At 36.3% G+C, this 20545-nt stretch overlaps 3 protein-coding genes across 4 annotated transcripts; all 3 read right to left on the reverse strand.

Moving 5' to 3' along the window:
• Positions 1-551: 551 nt before the first annotated feature.
• LOC107716084 (pleckstrin homology domain-containing family M member 2-like) lies at positions 552-4243 on the reverse strand. The gene is made up of 7 exons (XM_016522405.1): positions 4123-4243; positions 3046-3152; positions 2840-2949; positions 2131-2230; positions 1927-2014; positions 1226-1400; positions 552-794 (listed from the first exon to the last, which is right to left on the reverse strand). The coding sequence occupies exons 1-7, from the start codon at positions 4180-4182 to the stop codon at positions 700-702; spliced, it is 735 nt and encodes a 244-aa protein (XP_016377891.1). The 5' UTR covers positions 4183-4243; the 3' UTR covers positions 552-699.
• Positions 4244-5290: 1047 nt separating this feature from the next.
• Positions 5291-9863, reverse strand: LOC107716121 (dolichyl-diphosphooligosaccharide--protein glycosyltransferase 48 kDa subunit). Its single transcript, XM_016522458.1, is given in 11 exon segments — positions 5291-5868; positions 5950-6056; positions 6758-6878; positions 7062-7219; positions 7385-7550; positions 7631-7724; positions 7806-7900; positions 8850-8953; positions 9044-9130; positions 9220-9330; positions 9565-9863. Coding segments are annotated over 11 exon segments (1428 nt in total). The 5' UTR covers positions 9800-9863; the 3' UTR covers positions 5291-5718.
• A 1670-nt stretch (positions 9864-11533) lies between these two features.
• LOC107716122 (zinc finger and BTB domain-containing protein 17-like) lies at positions 11534-20387 on the reverse strand. 2 transcript variants are annotated; one of them, XM_016522460.1, is made up of 15 exons: positions 20265-20387; positions 18707-18951; positions 18261-18422; positions 17844-18158; positions 17670-17759; positions 17363-17589; positions 16648-16790; positions 16222-16522; positions 15456-15543; positions 15254-15370; positions 15055-15175; positions 14837-14967; positions 14482-14763; positions 14273-14362; positions 11534-12793 (listed from the first exon to the last, which is right to left on the reverse strand). In XM_016522460.1, the coding sequence occupies exons 2-15, from the start codon at positions 18909-18911 to the stop codon at positions 12444-12446; spliced, it is 2622 nt and encodes an 873-aa protein (XP_016377946.1). In that variant the 5' UTR covers positions 18912-18951; positions 20265-20387; the 3' UTR covers positions 11534-12443. The 2 variants fall into 2 exon arrangements, with proteins under 2 accessions (XP_016377946.1, XP_016377945.1); XM_016522459.1 differs by having other exon boundaries at positions 17844-18161.
• Positions 20388-20545: the final 158 nt, after the last annotated feature.

Here is a 20545-nt window from a genome sequence, read left to right on the forward strand (position 1 = left end):
GAGTATGGGTCACCATACTTGGCCACATGTCACGTCACTTTTCACTTTTTCACTTTTCACTTTTCAATATTACAGCGAGAATAAAAGTTACTCCTTCTTTCTTTGTGTGAACATTTGGGTGGCGTTATGCAAATCTTCCCACATCGTGACGTAGATATGTGGGGGCGTGTTAGAACGAGCCGTTTTAGGTAGGCGTGGTTGACTCTTAACTTTTATAAAGAATATCTCTTTGGATTTGAGACTTTAGTCTTTGCAACTTTACAGATCTTCTTTATGCACCAAGAGCTTGTAACACTTCAAAGAAAAAGGAAAAATTTAAATCGCATCATATGACCCCTTTAAGAATATTTGCCACAGAATGTAAAGCTTTGGAAGCAGCTAACATGCAAACCAGCTGCCACACACTGCCACAGGTGCAATGACAGGAAACACAATCTGACAACAAACAGCAAGTTCCAGCTGCATCAGGCACTGTGTATGTTTTAGTGTCATCCCATGCAAACCCTGCATTAGCAGAGGGTTTGGTTCTGTTTAGTCTAATACAGGCCATGGTCACCAGTAACCCATCTATGAAATCATCAAAAGCACACTGCCTATAACAGCTTCTGTGCATTAAACAAACATGCACAGAGTGAAATGACCATGCAGTGCTGGTTAGTAGGCTAAATTGTACCAATGGATTGGTTGGGGTAGCGAATGTTAGATTGGGGAGGGGGGAAATAACCATGTCCCACCTTCCCAGTCTGCACTTGGCAATGACTGCAACACAGGGAAGATGTCACCAAAATCATAATCTAAAAAAGGAGAAATAAGATTCATCAATAGGCATGAAAGAATGATGAAGTGAATGAAAGAAGAACAGAAACTGAAAGAGATATAAAGTGAATGTGAAACTTGCCATATGAGGAACGAAAAGAGACACTGGGACATAATGAGCTGTGAAATGTGTCACTGAATGAAATGAAAGCATTAATGTGTGATCATGAAGGGTCACTGAGATTTCTGAACACTCAGTTCCCTCATCTTTTAGATAAACAATATTTAACAAAGATTACCGTCATCTTGGTACAGAATAATCAATTATATTTAAATATGCCAACTTGTAAAAGAAAGAATAAAAGTGAAAGATAATATCCAAAAGTGTGAAAATAAGACAGAAGTTGGAATAGTAACAGACAGAGAGAGGTAGAGAAAAAAAATGGTGAATTGAAGCCAAGCAGCTCACCTTCACTGGATGGGGCAATAGCACTGTCGTCCCACTCAAGGTTAGTGGAGGTAAGGGATGTGAAAGAGTGCAGAGACAGGCTATCAGAGCTTGGCAACCTCTCCTCAAAATCCAACAGATTCTGGGGTTTGTAGTATTCTGGCATGTAAGGAGCAACATCCAGATATGGCACGTCCTGTCACCAATTAAAAAATTAAGTATTAGGCACTAGGCAGTGGAAATATTGAAATCTTCAGTCATGGAAGATATAGAACAGTACAAAATGTAGTAATGGAAAAGCAGAATTTTTATATTATAAGTGAGTAGTTGATATAAATATGTTTGGTAAGTGTATGTGGCATTCAATACTCCATCTAAAACTATTTTAAATAGTTTTGCTAGTTATTTTATAATTATTATACAAACATAGTTATTAATTAATGCCTTACATTGAGAGACAACATGGAATATTCATACTTATTTGTAAATATGTTTTAATTAATTTGTCACATTGCAGGGCTATTTAAAATGAACTACTGAAGGCAAGATTGACTAAAACAAAACTTTTTGACCAGTCAGAGCACCTTAATGATATACTTTCTACAGTTTGTAAAGAGAAGTCAGTTGTTTGGCACTAAACTGTATGAGACACATCAGGTCTAGGACATACAGTGGAAAAGCCTGTCTAATTCTAGACAGGAGAAATCAATGAAGAGTCATACCAATTCGAGGTCAAAGCGAATGAACTCCAGGCCAGAGACAAGTGTAAGAAACAGAGTGAGATGGTCATGACTGCAAACCAGTGCATTTCTGTAAAGGAGGAAACAGCGTTCACACATCACAAAATCAGATGACTGCTGAAAGGAAGCTTTCATCTGTGGTCTGAAACCACAGAAGGACAATAATATTATTTCAAAGTCACCCACTTGTAATAGTATTTCTGGAGCAGTCCTTGATTCTCTTGAAAAAGTCGGAGGTAGCTTTCTAAAGAACTTTCACTGAGTGCCAAGTAAAGCCAGGAACGACCTGTGGAACAACAACATAGCAGTCATAGTTAACTACATGAAACAATGTCCACACAGTGCCACAATATTCAACATCTGAATATATCTGCAAATACTTCATATTTACATTTCAAACGTTTGGGGTCAGTAAGATGTTTTAATGTTTTGAAAGAAGTCTCTTATGGTCACCATTTAGACCAGAGTAAACACAGTCACATTGTGAAATAATTACAATTTAAAATAAATGATTTTTATTTCATTAATCTATTTTAATTTTATTATTTTGTTCCTGTGATGACAAGGCTGAATTTTCATCAGCATGATTACTCCAGTCTTCAGTGTCACGTGATCCTTCAGAAATCATTCTAATATGCTGATTTGCTGTACAATAAACAATTCTTATTATCAATATTGAAAACAGTTGTGCTGCTTAATATTTTTGCTGAAACTGTGAAACAATTTTTCAGGATTCTTTGATAAATGGAAAGTTCAAAAGAACAGCACTTTTGAAATATACATTTTTGTAACATTACAAATCTTACCATCTCCAAACTTTTGAATGGTTCTGTACTTTTCAACAATTATAAAGCACATCAACAAGTCATCATAGGTGGTAAAGGTTTGATCTTACTTCGGCCAAGATTGGTAGCTATGTGCTGGAGCTCATCTATCTGTTGGACAGCCTCTCGTCGTGTGAAGTGTAATACGAGTACCCAATAACCTGATGAGATGTCCTGCAGCCTTCGAGATGTAGAGAAAAGAGAAGTTCGGTGAGCCTACAAATGTCTACTTAAAAAGAGTTTTGGTTTTGAAAGGCTCTGGTGCAATTTGTCTAACCCATAAAGCAGAGCATGATCCAGGTGTTCACACAACCGCTGAAGAACCCGGTCGTGATTCCTGATGGCTGGCGTCTCATCCTCACAGGCAGCAAAGTAACTCTGCAACTGCGGATTAAATGTTAAAAAATGTTTTTCAAAAAAAACAATCACTTGAATGTGAAAGAAAAATGTCTGGTAAATTTCTGACATGCACACAGCCACGACATTCCAAGCAATCCTTTTCATTCTAGATGAACAACCTCTGATGAGAAATGCATTTTCAGAATTCACAGTTCTGTGATTCACTGATGAAAGCAGAGCTTCTTGGTGTATAAGTCCATCATAAAACCATGAGAACGTACTAATGCCAAGCACCTGACAGGCTAAAATCTGAATGATTAAGTCAAACGATTACAGTGTGTGCAAGTTGCTAATATTCAGAATAACACAGCAGCAAAAGACAGACAAAGAAAGAACAAACATTCTGACGTTGCAAACAGCAAAGATTCAGTAAGTTACTGCAGAACAAAAAGAGCATACAAAGACAGGATGTCCTGGGATGGCCCCATAAAATAAGTAGCAAGCTTTGTTTGCCCTATTAATAGCATCTCATTTGATAACAGGACTTGTTTACGGGTGCATCATGTCACTGTTTGACGTGTCCATGATGCAGTAAACGGTGTTTACTTGTTTACTTGACTCATGCCTAAAATGACTTTTTCTTTTTTATATTATTTTACAGATAACAGGTATTAACTACGCTATAGGTGCACAATATAGCCTAGAATAACGCAATATAGTGCACTGACAGCTCTCTGTCTAACCTGGTATTTATTAAATCTTGACTTATAAGGAAACACTGGATGTTATTTCTTAAGATGTCAAGGCGTTTGTCTTCACCAAAACACAGCAGGGGGGGGGGAGGCCCAACTATTTTGATAGCGTAAACCAGGAAAACCTCAAACTATCACAGCAGGGGGGGGGGGGGGCCCAACTATTTTGATAGCGTAAACCACGAAAACCTCAAACTATCCTTCAAATTATGAACTAGAGAAGGTCTATATTTATCCTCGCTGCATGTATAGAGGATTCTTACCTTCTTGACGGAGAGAGAGATGTTTTCGAGGATCCTGTCTTTGACTTTGAGTTGGTCCATGTCTGGCTGCTCTCTCCGCGGATGTCAGCTGACGCGCGCTCCCGACTCGCGCTTGTGTTCACAGGCCACGAGCTGTTCAGTGATGACGTCAATTTGTAGGCCAACCCGCCACGGGTTTCTGCCATAAGCTCTGTGGTTAACATTACTCGAGGAGACTTTCAAGTTTTGTTCTACAACGTAAATTACACACAGTCATACATCAAACATTATTTTTGAAATAGCTGTTTGTTTTAAAAAAAAAAAAAACAAGTTGCTAGCAAGTCGCTACGTAAGGACTACAACTGGTTGTCGGTTTAATTCTACGTCATTGGTCGAGCGCGTATTCTCACGTCTGTTTTGAACGAATCGAACGAAAAAAAATCAGTCTAAGTACGAAAGTTACTTATTGCGTTGATAAAAAAAAATAAAAAAAAAATACAATAAAAATATATAGATTAAATTACTATTTGAAATTAAATCTACATTTAACAGTTAGCCTCCAAGAAATCTGTCTGTCCTAGACCTTTATCCAAGGCAGGATTATCTAGATTTTTTTTATTTCAGTCCTTGTCTGTCATAAAGCATGCAAAGATTTTTAAAATAATTTGGATAATAAAAAACTGAAGAAAATTGCTCTTGCAAATAACACGTGAAGGTGAACTTGAGGTACTAAATTTACACTGTATACAGTAGGAAAAAGGGTGCAAATGATGTACACTTCTGTTCAAAAGTTTGGGGTCAGTAAGATAAAAGTTAAATATATATAAATAAATATATAATATGTGACCCTGGAACACAAAACCAGTCTTAAGTGTCAATTTTTCACACACACGCATGTTACTGACCCAAAACGTTTGAACTGTAGTTTATATCAAAGTAATGTTTAAAATAATAATGCACTACTGTGTGTGTGTGTTATATATGCACACATTGAAAGGTTTTGGCTCTATTGTCACACATTCATACGATTTCTATCCCGTGTATTCAGTAACTGAAAATGCACAAATAAAAAAATAATAAACTTGCCCATGCAGTTTACATTTGAGAGATGAGGTTCTGTATAAACTATATTCATAACTGCTAAGCCCATCATGAAATCTGATGCAATTGAAAAACAGAGGACAAAAGATTTAGTGTTGGAATGTTAAAACTTTACTATCTTCAGGTGTATTAACCACATTGTGAGCATCCATTCCTCTTTTTACAAATGGTAATTTTCAAAACAAACATTTCATAGCAAGAGCCAAAGCATCAGTGCATGTTGTATCATAAAACCAATTCAAGTTACCTTTTGTACAAATAAAACTTGAAGTGTGCCCCAAATCACTTTAAATTAACAAATGGTAAACCAGAAAACAAAAACATATCTTTTGTTAGACTACACAACCCCCCTTCAAAAAATTTACAAGTGTTGCTTTTAGTTGTAATGGCACACCCTCCAACTCACCAAAACAAGCCCATACCAACAAATTTCAGATCTCTATTCATCATGACTGCCAGAGGTCCGAAGCCCATCAGCTTTTTTTTACATTTTCTTGTACTCCACTGATTCTCATTTTAATCAGACTTCTCTTTTTCTCTCATATGTAGAAAGACGACACTGAAAACAAAGAGTCCTGCCATCATAGAGAAGGCACTGGCATAATATGGAAAGGCAGAGGGGATGAAGCGCTCATATTGGGTATGCTGCAAGGGGCGGACAGAAACCTGTGGAATAACAAAAAAATCAGTAAATATCAAGGAAATGTTGGAGCAAGAGCAATTTTTACAATGAATTTTGAATTTCACCTGGGTTGAGGAGTACAGGTGCGTGTAGCCAAGTCTGTTGTAGTCAACTTTGAACTGAAAAACTCCATATACATCTGGAAGCTTGAACTGTACACTGTATTTTCCACCTAAACAACCAGCAGTCACGTTTTTAATGTCATACATCATTAACAAACACTACCATTCTAAAGTTTTTTTTTTTTACTTTTTAAAAACTCACTAAGGCTGCATTTATTTGATCAAAAATACAGCAAAACAGTAACATTGTGAAATATTACAATTTAAAATAACTTTTTATATTTTAATATATTCATAAAACATTATGTGATCAAAATCTGAGTTTTCAGCAGCCATTACTCTTCAGTGTCCCAATATCCTTAAATTGAGTAATGTAAAATAACAGACCTCGTTGAACCAGGGGTGGCCTTCTGCACAGGGGAGTTGAAGAAAGCATCACTGAAGAAGTGCAGTGACCCGCTGAAAACCACACGTGCATTGTTTCTTGCCTGCAGACCGGCGATCAGGAGGGTGTTCTTTCCAACTGCATGAGGATACTGGAAAGCAAAAAAGAGATCGAGGATCAAAAATACAGCAAAACAGTAACATTGTGAAATATTACAATTTAAAATAACTTTTTATATTTTAATATATTCATAAAACATTATGTGATCAAAATCTGAGTTTTCAGCAGCCATTACTCTTCAGTGTCCCAATATCCTTAAATTAAATTTAAATTAATCTCTTTCAAAAAAAAAAAATATCTGTGACCCTAAACTTTTGAACAGTAATCAGCATGCATGAACTTATGCTGATTATAATAATAACATACCATTTTTCTTGAGGTAGGTCCTAACAAATGGATCAATTCTGACAAACTCCAGCTGAATGTCATCTCCATCAAAAGGCACCCACTTTCCACCAGACAACATCTCAATCACAATGCTGTATTCCTGTAAGGACAATCCAAGCAGGAGCAGTAAGCCAAACTGCTTTGTTTCTTGGAGCACTTCTTTGAAAGTGAATGTTAAATGGCAAAAAAAACTTCAGAATTTGCCTTCTTCTCGGTCACAAATCACATGTTAACTGTTAAATGAACTATAATGCCTATACAAATAATATATGCCATGCCTCACCACAAGGTCAGTGATGGTGTAGGCAGCAGGGGGAGTGCTCTCTCCAACTGGATGATGGGTAACAGCCCCAACCCTAAGAACACCAGCCTCCTTAAACACCCAGCGGGACAGGGCCTCAGCCAGCTCCTGGTTACCAGTCTGTTCATACCTAAGAATATACACATCATGCATCAAACAACCTCTAAACAAATAGAGAATATATCTTTCATCATGTCGCAGTTAGTTTTGTTAACGGCCTGAACTTCACAGTTAATCAAACACAAAAGAATACACGTGATTTCAACCTAATACCAAAATGTATTTTTAATATATAATAATATGAATTAGGGCTGCACGATAAATCGCATGCGATATTTTAACGCGCATCTTGTCAGAAAGCCGGTTCTGTAATCAGCGGTAAATCAGTGACCCGCTGAAAACCACACGTGCATTGTTTCTTGCCTGCAGACCGGCGATCAGGAGGGTGTTCTTTCCAACTGCATGAGGATACTGGAAAGCAAAAAAGAGATCGAGTTGAATGCAAATGAATTTAACAAAAAAAAGAACATTGAAAGCTATGAAATATTTACCTGCGTGATGGGGCGATCAGGGAAGTAGGAGTAAGAGGTGGAGGATCCTGTCAGAATGTCCAGCGCCAGAGAGTTATCTGGATCAGCCACCATGCTGAAAAAAAGAAAGGCAACTCATAACTTGAACAGTTACATTTTCAGAATAAGCATAGACCAGGGTATCAAGACCACTTACCCAACACCTTTGAACAGGACTGGTTTATCAGTGGGCTTGCCAACTATAGTTGGGGCTTTAAGAAGATTCTCTGGATCTGCAACAATCAGGGTGTGCTGTAAAAAAAAAAAAATAAAATAAAAACGCATGACCAAGCTTCAAACAATGATTTGATTAATTGAAATTATGATGAACAAACAGTATGTTTTAAAAACATAGGTTTTAGAATGTAAAACACATGAAATGGCAATTCAGGAGGTCAAGTTCATCTACTGTTATTTGCTATTCTTTCTTTAATCTTATTTACATTAAAGGGACAGTTCAGCTAAAAATGAGTCTTTCTTCTGTTGAACACAATGAAGATATTTTGAAGAATGTTGGTAACAAAATAATATTTTTATATATTCAATAATATTTTTTTCTATACTATGGAAGTCAATGGTTACCAAAATTCTTAAAAATATATTTTGTGTTCGACAGAAAAAACAAACTCAAGACAGGTTTGGAACAACAAGAAGGTGAGTAAATCATGACAAAAAAAATGAGTGCATTATCTAGTCTAAAAAGGGTGCATGATCTTCAACAACAGCCTAAAACAATGGCTAAACAAGTGACTATTGGTTAACAAAGCCAAAGAGCCAAGGTGACAACAGCCAAAAAGGAAAGTCGTTTTAGAGGGAATGCAAATTATTATATTTCAGGATTTCAAAGACATCTTTCTAAACAATTAATTCATGGAAATGTTTCATTTTTAAAAGTATATTTGAGCTCATGATTTTTAATACAGACAGATGGTCGAATTCTGTAATAATTTCATCCGCTTAAATCCTGCCCCTTTCGTACAATCTACCAAAAGCTCGCAATCAGATATGCATTCTTTTACAATAATCTACTTCTCTTGCACATAACAATCTGGAAAAAAAGGATTTGTTGATACTTGCGTTACATTGCAACATTAAGTAAGTAAATACAGGATCAATTTTAATTTCATGGTGACTTTGAATATTTAATCTTTCATATCAAAAATTGCTCTAAGCTGTATTTTTTCCTCCATCCATTACTGACCTCACCAGGATCAGAAGCGTCATAGTTATGGTGGTCAATGACAGCAGTTTTCTCCTCATCAAATTCAATCCCACATTCACTGCCTAGCTCTCTCAGAGGGTCACCTGTCAAAGTCAAAGGCATAGTGTTAAAAAAATGACTGATGTCAACAGACCAATACGTGTGCACTTATGCAAAACCAATACAACACTCACCAATATCAGAGCTGGCAGCAACAAGAACATTTCCTCCACCGTCAATGAAGGATGTAATGGTCTCTACATTGATGCTGCCCCCAAAATCTGTTCCATTGGAAACATGCAAACGTGGATATTCAAACATAAAAATGGCAGCATGACATAAAATCTAGGTTCACTATAACAGGACTCACCTTCCACCGATGGAGAGAAAATGATGAGATGGTCGTAGAGGAACTGGCCGTACTTGATCAAAGAGAGACCAGGATCATCAGCAGTTTTGAAGGTAAGGTCAAACCCACGATCTGAGAACAAGAATGTAGTTGTGGGTTAAATACTTAAAAAGAAACGTGCAATACCTTTCATTGTCTGTAACGTTACATGTATGTTGGTGCAATTATTCAACCAGATTCACATAGACTCAAAATGCATCTTCTACTCATATAGCATTTACGCGAACATACTAAACGTATTTTCAGGTGCTAATGTAATATTTCGAAGGGTTTAAATAGGAAAATATCAGATAAGGTGTCGCTCACCTGCTAAACTGCGGAAGAAGATTGAATGAGTGTCTCTGATGTTGGGATTGTCCAGCAGAACGAGAGTCTTTCCGTCTCCTAAAACTACCTGCAACATTAATGCCACAGATAAAACAAGCAGAGCGCTTCTGCTGAATCCGCCAGACAGCGTGGGAACCATTGTAGCACGCCGTCTTTTGCAGGTTAATGTTGCAGGAGTCGCGGTGTCCCTCATTGACAAGCAACCCATCGCCATTTTCCTCCTTTGGACAACGTCAGCGCTAACGCGGACGTGACCTCTGACCCAGCCAGCAGCCAATCGCGTGCTGCCTCTTCTTCTTCTTTGGATTTTTTTTGGCGTATTCCGCACCACAGGCACATACCGCCACCAACTGTTTCTAATCATACATGGATGATAGTCCCGCCTCTATTCATTTTTTTTTTATTTTATTTTTTTTATTGTTAATTTTATTTCGGGCTCACCCAAGCTGTATTTCTGGCTGCTGCGTGTTCAGCTCCCATGCCAAAAAACCCAGCTTGTGTGTTCCCCTATTCTTTTGCTTTATTTATTTATTTATTTAACTATCAAATTCGTTTATTTAATCCTGTTTCTACTATATATTCCATTCCTATTCTTTGATTACTACCTTCTCTTAATCCTTTTCCTAATATCAAATTTATCTTCTTTTTTTCTTTATTATTACCATTTAAGTTCTTTATCATTTTAATTCTCTCTATATTATATTTCCGACATTTTAATATTACATGTTCAACGGTTTCTATTACCCCACAAAAAGCACATTTACCTGTAATATGTTTACCTATTTTGTATAGTCATGCATTTAGTCCTGTGTGCCCAAATGGTAATCTATTTAAAATCACCTCATCTTTCCTACATCTTCCAAAATTGTATACTTCTTTAACTGATGAATTAATTTTATAATAAAACCTTCCTGTATCAGCTATGTCCCACTTCTTCTGCCACTCTTTTTGAATATTTGATTTTATAATTGATTTAATTTCTCCTCTTCTTAATGGGACTTCAATCTCGATATCCTTTTTTTTTGCGTGCTGCCTCATAGACTCATGAATATTATAATGAGATGAAAAAAGTCATTTAAAAATTTAATTCAGGATTAAATTTTATTACAAACTAATTATATTTGTTTTATCAAGTCATTTATTTCTTTATTTATTTCCTTTTTTATTACATATATTTATTTATTTATCTATTTATAAATTCTGCAGGTTTGGTCCTCCATACTCTATACAGACGGATTTACGAATCTCTCTATCAACTTTTATCGACCAGCAGGGGTCAGTGCAACACAACTATGTGCTTTTCAGAGCGCAAGCCTCTGTGTATGATAAATGAAGTCCAATACATTTTAACTGAATGTGAAGTTTATTATGTATTTGTTGGTTATGAAACCTATTAAACTTAATTGTAAAAGTATAGTAAGTATAATTGTATCTTATAATTGTATTGATCATAATATTTGTTTCCTAAAAATGGGTTTTATTTGATATATGAAAAAGAATGAGAAGCTAAATATGAATGATTATCAAAATCCATACCTGTTTTCTGTTCATTTACCTAATTTTTTGTCTTTGTTGTTATTTATAAAGCTCCATGAGCTCCGATGATTCACAAACATTTGAAACTTGTTTTGAAGCAGATATTTGGCCATAAATTAGCAAGAGACTTGAAACACCACATGAAAGTGCAGTGTGAAATGACTTCCACTGGAACTCCATTACTGAACATAAGACATTCAAACTACAAAGCACCCATTCCTCTGATACCTGCTGTCCATGTCAAACTGTGTTCAGCAGAAAGCTTTGTTATCTGCTTCCAGTGCTGCTTCGAAACTGATTGGATTTTTAAAGCCGTCATCAATGTCTCAGTGCCTTGCTTTCCTGGCAAATATACAGACATTTATTCCAGTGACCAAAAAGAACTCAAAAATCAACCAACCAAAAGACAGTGGTTTATTAACAAACGATTAAATTGCAAACTTCAGGTGATTTTGAGCATTAAGCACTGAATATGGCTTATGTCATATAAACTACAGCAGAACTGGACCAAAATGACCTGGAACACTCGCAATGCTAGTTTAAATGAGAGTATCTGACAATGAAAGCTGTGATATTCAAAAACAGAAACTTGCTTGCAACACACATCACTCATTTAAAGGGGCAATGAGTTTTGATAGTCCATTTGCTAAAACACAGAGCATTTAAAATACTAATCAGAAACTGTGCATTTTAAACATGAGCCACTTGCAACATTTATGGAAAATTAAAAGCAGCATTTATTGTGAGTTTCTTCAGCTTCTGCGTGTTATGAAAATGATAAGAATACAGTTAAAATCAGCGGTTTTATGTTTTTTATGTTTATGTCAAGCAGTATTAAGCTCAAATAGAAAATTATTGAACTCTACAAACAAAAGAATCACTAAATCAATCAGTAAACAAAAGTTCGGTACAGTAGCTGATTTGTTGAAAACTGAAACCTGTAGGACAGTCATATGTTTAATTGGCTTCAGTAAACAGAGATTACATGATCTAGCACAGCATATACAGGGAGACACTAGTATTAAAAGATCTGACAAACCGCATACAAATTAGGTTTGTTTTGTTCATATTTAATTAAAATGTTTTCGTCATCTTTTTATCTAAATTTAACTCTATACAATGTAGTTTTAATATGCTGTACACACATTGTGCTGTGGTTTGAGATAAGACATCTATCTAGTATTTTCAAAATACGAGTGTGTTTTATTATAGAATATTAATTAGTAATAACCATCACTCTGGTGAGAAATATTACACTTTGTGACAGTCTAAACTCCATGTGGATCTCTCCATCCTTTGGACCGATTCAGGTCAGAAAGGCTTCACTGTCCTTGGCTTTCAGGCTCGACTTTTCCAGACCCTTCCTCAGTCTCTGCCTGTGTACTGGTCTCCTCCTCTGCCCCCTCAGTTTGAGATTCTGGCTGGGCTAGAGCTCCTTCTCCTTCCTCACCGTCCTCCTCCCGTGTCCGGAACAAGAGCTCGCCTCCCTGGATGACCTGTTCGGTGGTTTGCCATGTGCCATCTCCTGCGTACTGCTGGTAAAAGTCAGAGTCTGCCTGAAACATGACCAGGGCCTGGGCAGTGTGAATGCGCACATGCTGGGCGAGGGAGCTGGCGTCCAGGAACTTCTCACCGCATGAGTCACATGCATACAAGATCTGGGTGTTGGGATCTGAAGGAATAGAGCAGCATGTTTCATTTTAAATATGATACAGTATGATTTTTTTTTTTTAATTGTTGTAAAATTTATTTTTATTAAATTATTAGAATTTAATTAATGCGTAACAAAAATCAGATTCAGCTTTAAGGGGTATAATATATTAAATAAAAATCTTGCTTATATTTAGTATAATTTATATAATTAATTTATATATACACTTGGTCAGATGGAGTAGTTTTTTTGGGAAAGAAAGAAATTAATACTTTTATTCAGCAAGGATGCATTAAATTGATCAAACGTGACAGTGAAGTCACTTATAATGCTACAAAACATTTCAAAAGAACAGCTTTTATTTATATAATTAATTTATATACACTACTGGTCAGATGATTTTTTTTATTAATACTCTTATTCAGCAAAGATGCTTTAAATGGATCAAAAACGACAATAAAGTCACTTATAATGCTACAAAATATTTCAAAAGAACAGCATTTATTTGAAAAAATTTGTAACATTTATATTCATCAAAGATTTCATTATATTTCTATTCATCAAAAAATCCTGAAAAAAAATGTTTTACACAAAAACAATAGGCAGCATTATGGTTTTCAACAATGATCATAATAAGAAATGTTTCTTGAGCACCAGATCAGCATATGTGACCCTGGACCACAAAACCAGTCATAAGGGTCAATTTTTCGAAATTGAGATTTATACATTATCTGAAAGCTGAATAAATAAGCTTTCCATTGATGTATGGTTTGTTAGGATAGGGCAATATTTGGCCGAGATACAACTATTTGAAAATCTGGAATCTGAGGGTGCAAAAAATCTAAATATTGAGAAAATCGCCTTTAAAGTTGTTCAAATGAAGTTCTTAGCAATGCATATTACTAATAAAAAATTTACAGTAGGAAATTTACAAAATATCTTCATGGAACATGATCTTTACTTAATATACTAATGATTTTTGGCATAAAAGAAAAATCTATAATTTTGACACATACAATGTGTCAAATGTTTGGCTATTGCTACAAATATACCCCAGCGACTTAAGACTGGTTTTGTGGTCCAGGGTCACATATTAGAATGATTTCTGAGGGATCATGTGACACTGAAGACTGGAGTAATGGCACACAGGAATCAATTACATTTTAAAATTCAATATTTTGTAATAATATATTTTTAAAGAATTGCACTACATTTCACAAGAATTTTACTGTACGTTTAATCCAATAAATGCAGCCTTGGTGAGCATAAGAGACGTCTTTCAAACCTTTGATTGGTACACACATAATTAAATTTAGTAGTATTACATATAACTTGTTAATAAAGCAACATATATAAAGCAACATAAATTATCATTTATATTATTATTATTATCATCTATAATAATATTAAATAATTATTTTGCATTATTATATTATCATAACTTACAATACAAATAAATCAATAAATTATAATATAGTATATAAACTATATATTACTCACCTGCTTCTTGTACTTTCTCCACTGCTTTGGTGATCTCTGCTTTAAGTGCCTCTGTTTCCTCTGCAGATACAGAGGTTGCCACTGGTACCACTACAGGGGTCAAAGACAACAAATAATATCAGGAGACCATCCAACCGCCATTATGGTCACTTTTAGATTCAGCATATTCCCTTGGTATTGAGGAACAACCTTTCTACATATTCTCTCACCTGTGAGCTGTGCTACAGCACTGGCAGCTAGAGCCTCAGTGGCTAAAGTCACGATGTCATCTGTAGTGACCGTGACGATGTTGACCTCATTATTAAGCTCTGAGTCTGGTGTGGAGTCAGGCAGCAGCTTCTCCTCTTCCTCTTCCTCTTCCTCGTCCTCCTCAGCCACCACCAGTCTCTTCATGCCCGCCTTCCCCTGGTGCACTGTCTTCACATGGGAACGCAGATTGTCCACACGGTTGAATCCTCGGCCACACTTGTCACACAGAAAAGGTTTCTCCCCTGTAAACAGGAAGTGATTAGAAGCACACAAGAGAAAAATACATAAGAAAAAGCTCAAAATGTTGCATCTTACCTGTGTGAATGATGATATGTTTGGAGAGATCTCCCACGTTGACAAACGCTTTGTTACAGGTGTGGCACATGTGTGGTCGGATATTGTCATGATGACGGATGTGATTGGCCAGCTGGCTGGACTGGACAAACCTTCGAGGTGTGATAGATGAAACAAACTTTTAAGATATGGCGCCATCATGAATCTAAACAAAATCATTCATGCAATTTCTTAATTACCTTTTTCCACAGCGGTCACACACATATGGTTTCTCCCCAGTGTGTTGGCGAGCATGAGCTATGAGCGAACTGGCTTGTGTGAAGCCTTTTCCACAAATCAAACACAGACAGGGCTTTTCTCCTAAAACAGTGAGACAGACACATTGAAATACATTTGTACACATAACTATGGTTGAGGATGTGAGAAACGGCTCAGAACCTGTGTGGATGCGCACGTGTCTCTGCAAGGCCCCAGGGTCAGCAAATGCTCTCTGGCAGTGCATACAGACGAAAGGCTTCTCACCACTGTGCACACGCAGGTGTCTCTTTAGGTTGCCTGCGAACAGACCATGAAGGCACATTAAAATTCCTTCACGCACATACATATATTGCCACACTTTGTCTCAATGTGTAAATCTCACCTGAGGTGGTGAACTGTTTCCCACACTCCTTACACTTAAGTGGTCCATCTGTAATGTGGATCTTCAGGTGTGCTTTCAGGTTTCCCAACTAAAAAATAAATCAATAAATAAAACAATAATATTAATTATTCTATTTGAGTTATTTGTATTTGTAATGCCCAATAAAAAACGTTTTGTGTTATACTTTTGTAGCTATGGCTACAATGTAATGTCAATAATATGGTATAATCTATCAATTTTGTCTGCATATTATGATTTGATATTATATTTTGAAATATAGATGCAGACAATTAAAGATAATTATATATAGATAATTAAAACAGTTATTTTAAATTGTAATAATATTGCACAATATTACTGTTTTTAAACAGTATTTTCAGCATTATGACTCCAGTCTTCGGTGTCACATGATCCTTCAGAAATAATTCTAATCTGCTGATTTGCTGCCCAAGAAACATTTCTTATTATCAATGTTTAAAACAGTTGTGCTGCTTAATATTTATGTGGAAACTGTGATATATTTTTCAGGATTGTATTGATGAATAGAAAGTTAAAAATAACAGCATGTATTTGAAATAAAAAATCTTTTGTAATATTATAAATATCTTTACTGTCACCTTTGGTTAATTTGATTAATTAACATCTAGATATAGTATAATAACATTAAGACACTTTTGACATTATTATACCAGTGTAAGGTTTTTATAATCACATTTATAAAGACAATAGAGTTGACATTTAAAACCAGTTTAAACTGATCTCCCACCTGGTTGAATTTCTTGTCACATTGTTGACATTTGTGACCTTTGTCTGTGTCGTGCGTCTCTAGGTGTCGCATCTTAGCGGTGGGGTCAGAAAAGGTCCGCTCGCAGTAGTCACAGTGGTAGGGTTTTTCTCCACTGTGCACCAACTGATGCCGCTTCAGGTTTCCAGAAGTGGTGAAGAGCTTCCCACAGTCCTCACAGCTGTATCGCGCCTCATCTGTGTGTCGCTTTCTGTGCAGGTTTAGCAGACTGACTTGCCGGTAACTCTTTCCACATGTGGAGCAGCAGTATGGCTTTAGAGGACTGGAGAAACAGAAACATGTAGGAACAAGTGTGAGGAAAACGGCACATTGTGAAGTTTTCATGTCTCATAGTTGACAAGTCATATGAGGCTGTAAAGGAAGAGCATTAGACTCTAAAATGCTCACCTGTGTGTTTTCTCATGTGCTTTGCAGGCAGCTGGGTCTGAGAAGGCTTTATCACAGTCTCTGCAACTAAATGGCTTCTCACCAGTGTGAATGCGCATGTGACGTTTAAAGTTGCCTGTGTGTGTAAACTTTTTCCCACAGTCCTGCAAGAATCAGATTACCATTATGAAAATACAACAGAAAAGATGACTATTAAACAAGACATAGTGAAAGTATATCATTTTCCTATATATTATTTTTTTAACATTCTTAAATTAATATTAAGTTTGGGGTCAATTTTATTACTGTTTTTGAAAAGTCTCTTATGCTTATCAAGGCTGTGTTTTAATATATTTTAAAATGTAATTTTCAGCATCACTACTCCAGTCTTCAGTGTCACATGATCCTTCAGAAAGCATTATAATATGCTGATCTGGTGAAGAAACATTTCTTATTAATATCAATGTTGAAAACAGTTGTGCTGTTTAATATTTTTGTGGAAACCGTGATAGATTTATGAGAACAAATATATATGTTACAAATTGTACTATATGTATCGGTTTAGTTTTATAAAATATATCACATATTTTGTCAAATCTATTTTCTAAAATGTTAAGATGTGGAAATTACTGATAATAAAGAAAGAGCAGTTGTGTCCACTTTTGACTGATACTGCATAACAAACAGGCCTATAGGACAAAGACAATAAGGATTACAAAACTGAAGAATCTCTCACCTCACATTTGTGTATGACAGAGCCATACGCTCTGGACTCACTCCGCTCGGCCACAACTGCAGACATCTTCCCATCTGAACCCGTTGTTTCTCCATCCTCTGTCTCCATCTGCTCTTCTCCTTCTTCCTGCTCCTCCTCCTCTGCTTCTTCTTCATCCTCTACATCCTCCTCTTCTACCATGTTCTCCACGCTCTCAGCTTTTGACATACTTTCCTCGGCATCATCAACTTTTAGCAAAAATGTTAACAGTTATGAAAACCTAAACGTAAAAATGTGAGGTCAATGTATAGTTATATAAGGAAATTACCTTCTGTGGCCATGTGAACAGTGGCATATTTGGACTTGCTTCTCCTTGTGCTAACAAATGATCGTTTAGCTGCTACCCTCTGAGAGACTTCTGTAGGAGCGGTAAAGTGTCACACAAGTTTTAAAAGATGGTTAACATGAGCAAAAGCATTAAGAGAAGAGAATGGACACTAACTAGGAGTGTAGTCAGCATCAGAAGGGTCATCTTCGTATTGTGGAATTTCTTCCTCTGTTTCAGTCTTGGGTTTTTTTTGTCTTGTTTTGGATGGCCCACTGATTTTGCTGACAGCTCTCAGAGTCTTTGTGCTTCGCTTCTCAGTCGTGTCACTTGCAGCCTCCTTGGTTTCTGTTGTCTCTGACTGTACAGGAGCTTCCTTCACTTCAGAAACTGCATCCTGAGTCACTGAATGACTCTCCTGCTCCTCCTGGGAACTCGAATCCTCTGGTTTTCTCAGAGATCTCGGCTGTTCCTCCACCGGCTCGGTAACTACTACTTTACATGACCATAAATGAGAAATGGTAGCGTGAGAGACTTATAACTTCAGTACCGTCTTTAACTAATGGCTTATGAAAATACAAACTCAACACTAACCAGGCTTAGATGTTGCAGGGACAGTCAAGGACTGAAAAGCTGAACAAGCATTGACAATTTCCTGCATCTGAAGGAAAGTAGCTACAGCAAGAACGTCCTCTATGTTCTGAGGGTTTATAGTCAGCTTTGCAGTGTACATAAACTCAAGGACCTGCTCAAGACCTGGAAAAAAAAAAAGATTGAACCTATAAGACAAAGGCAGAAAACAATAAAAAAAAATAGAAATATTAAAATGTAATTTGTTGTTTCAAAGCATAAAAGAAGGTATTTTAAGAAATGTTTCAGCGTTTTGGTTCCCAGCGTTCTTCAAAATATTTTCTTTGGTGTTCCATAGAAGAAAAAAAAGCATTTGGAATGACATGAGAGTTAGTAAATGGTGACAGAATGTATATTTTTAGGTTGGACTATCCCTTTAATCAAAGTTCTCTGTAAGAATGCAAGCCTACCTGCAGCATTGCTGATATCAAGATGAACAACATCTTTCTGGTCCAAAAAGAGTGTGCGGAAGTAAGCACTACATGCTGCCAGCACAGCCTTGTGGGCCTTGAAGTCTACTCCATCCACCACAAAAGTGCAGTCACAAAGAAGACCCAACTGACGTTGTTCATTAAGCTGCCCAAGGACTTTCCCGCTATGCCAAGGAAAGTCCATAACTGATGGAGTGGACTATAGCACTTTAGGCAACAGTATGCTGATCATAAAGGAAAAAAGAAAAAGAAAAATGACTATTGTTGCTTTTCCATTTGAGGCTCACAAACAAAATGTCCCAGTTTGCAAGGATGTAAACAAATTGGGGTGAACCAGGGCCTTCATCTGGTCAACACTGTCCCAAACCCATTCATAAAATTTCAATCCCTGCCCCTATGAATTTTACCATTAAACATAAGTAAAAGTTTAAGAACAACCATTACTGGTTGACCACTTATCAGTGTTATTTCAGTACCATTGAGATAAAATAATTTTTGTTGTCCAGAATTAGTTTTAACTTCTTATATTGCATTTTTTATTTTAATACAATTTAATACAATTGTATGCTTTTGCCATATGTGTGTGTGTATATATATATATATATATATTTCTATTAATTTTTGTTTAGTTTTAATATTTTAATGCATCAAGTTAAATTAAATGAAAATGAAAAATGTTACCTTAGCAACTAGATGGAGAAAATAAGTTTAAGGTTTTTTAATATTTGTCAGTTAATGTTTAATTTATTTAAAGGAACGAAATTGTTTTAGTTTAGTAATTTATAGTTTTATTTAACTTATAGTTTTAGTTAAATACAATAACCCTGCCACCTATCTGAATAATGCGGGGAAAGTCTCCTCCTCAGTATCTATAGTTATTATAGCCATGGTTCAACTTACTTTTCGAAGTAATTTCCCAATTTTAAGTACTAAAACTTAAGATGTATTCTTGTCCTTTTATGTACATCTGATCAAAACTGTACTGATGTGTTGTCTATATAAATATATGTATATATATATATACACATACATTATTCTCATTATGATTCCGTGCATGTACATTGTCAGACATTAATCATCCAACAGACTTCATTATTTACTTCAAATAAACAAACATCATTATGTAACAATCCGTGTGTGTTTCTCTGCGACACTGAAACGTTTGTCTCGAAGTCCTTCGGGACATTTTGTCCTGCAATCAAATTTAATCTATCATTATCAACCCAAGACGACTCGAGCACAATGATGTCTGATTTGCTTTAGCGAGTAAATTTGTATAGTGATTTGACGAGCAACTGCGCAATTCCCCAACAAGAATGTACGTGACGATGTTGCGGATTGATTATGAGTCCTCTCTCTTTCTCAGCTCCGGGATTAATTCAGTTTGCCTGGCCCTGCTGGATCAAGATGGCGCTGGCAGAGGCGGGCTATTCCTGCCTCTTCTTTGCTTATTTTAGCTGCGCGCTCATTTAGAGACTTATCTGAAGATTAGTCCTAAAAACAATCGGAAGATTGGGTCACGTTTGACGTTCTTTACCTCATATAATGGACGAGTTTCTGGCTTTCCCCGACTTCAGATGATCAATCCAATCGAGTGTTTCGGTGATCGATCTCAGTGCTCAGCCTCGACGCGCCGCCATCTTCTGCTCTCTGATCGATTGATAGTGGCCGAGCGAATGGCTGGAAGTTAAGCACAAACGCGCATGCGCGAACTTTTCCTGTAATTGTTTTGACCACATGACGGCGAGCTTTAGCTATTATTACCGTAAATACGCTGATCAAATCATAAGACCAGAGTGAGGAAATGTCTATAAAATA

Source organism: Sinocyclocheilus rhinocerous, unplaced genomic scaffold (assembly GCF_001515625.1).
Source record: "Sinocyclocheilus rhinocerous isolate Xijiao unplaced genomic scaffold, SAMN03320098_v1.1 scaffold148, whole genome shotgun sequence".
Taxonomy (NCBI): Eukaryota; Metazoa; Chordata; class Actinopteri; order Cypriniformes; family Cyprinidae; genus Sinocyclocheilus; species Sinocyclocheilus rhinocerous.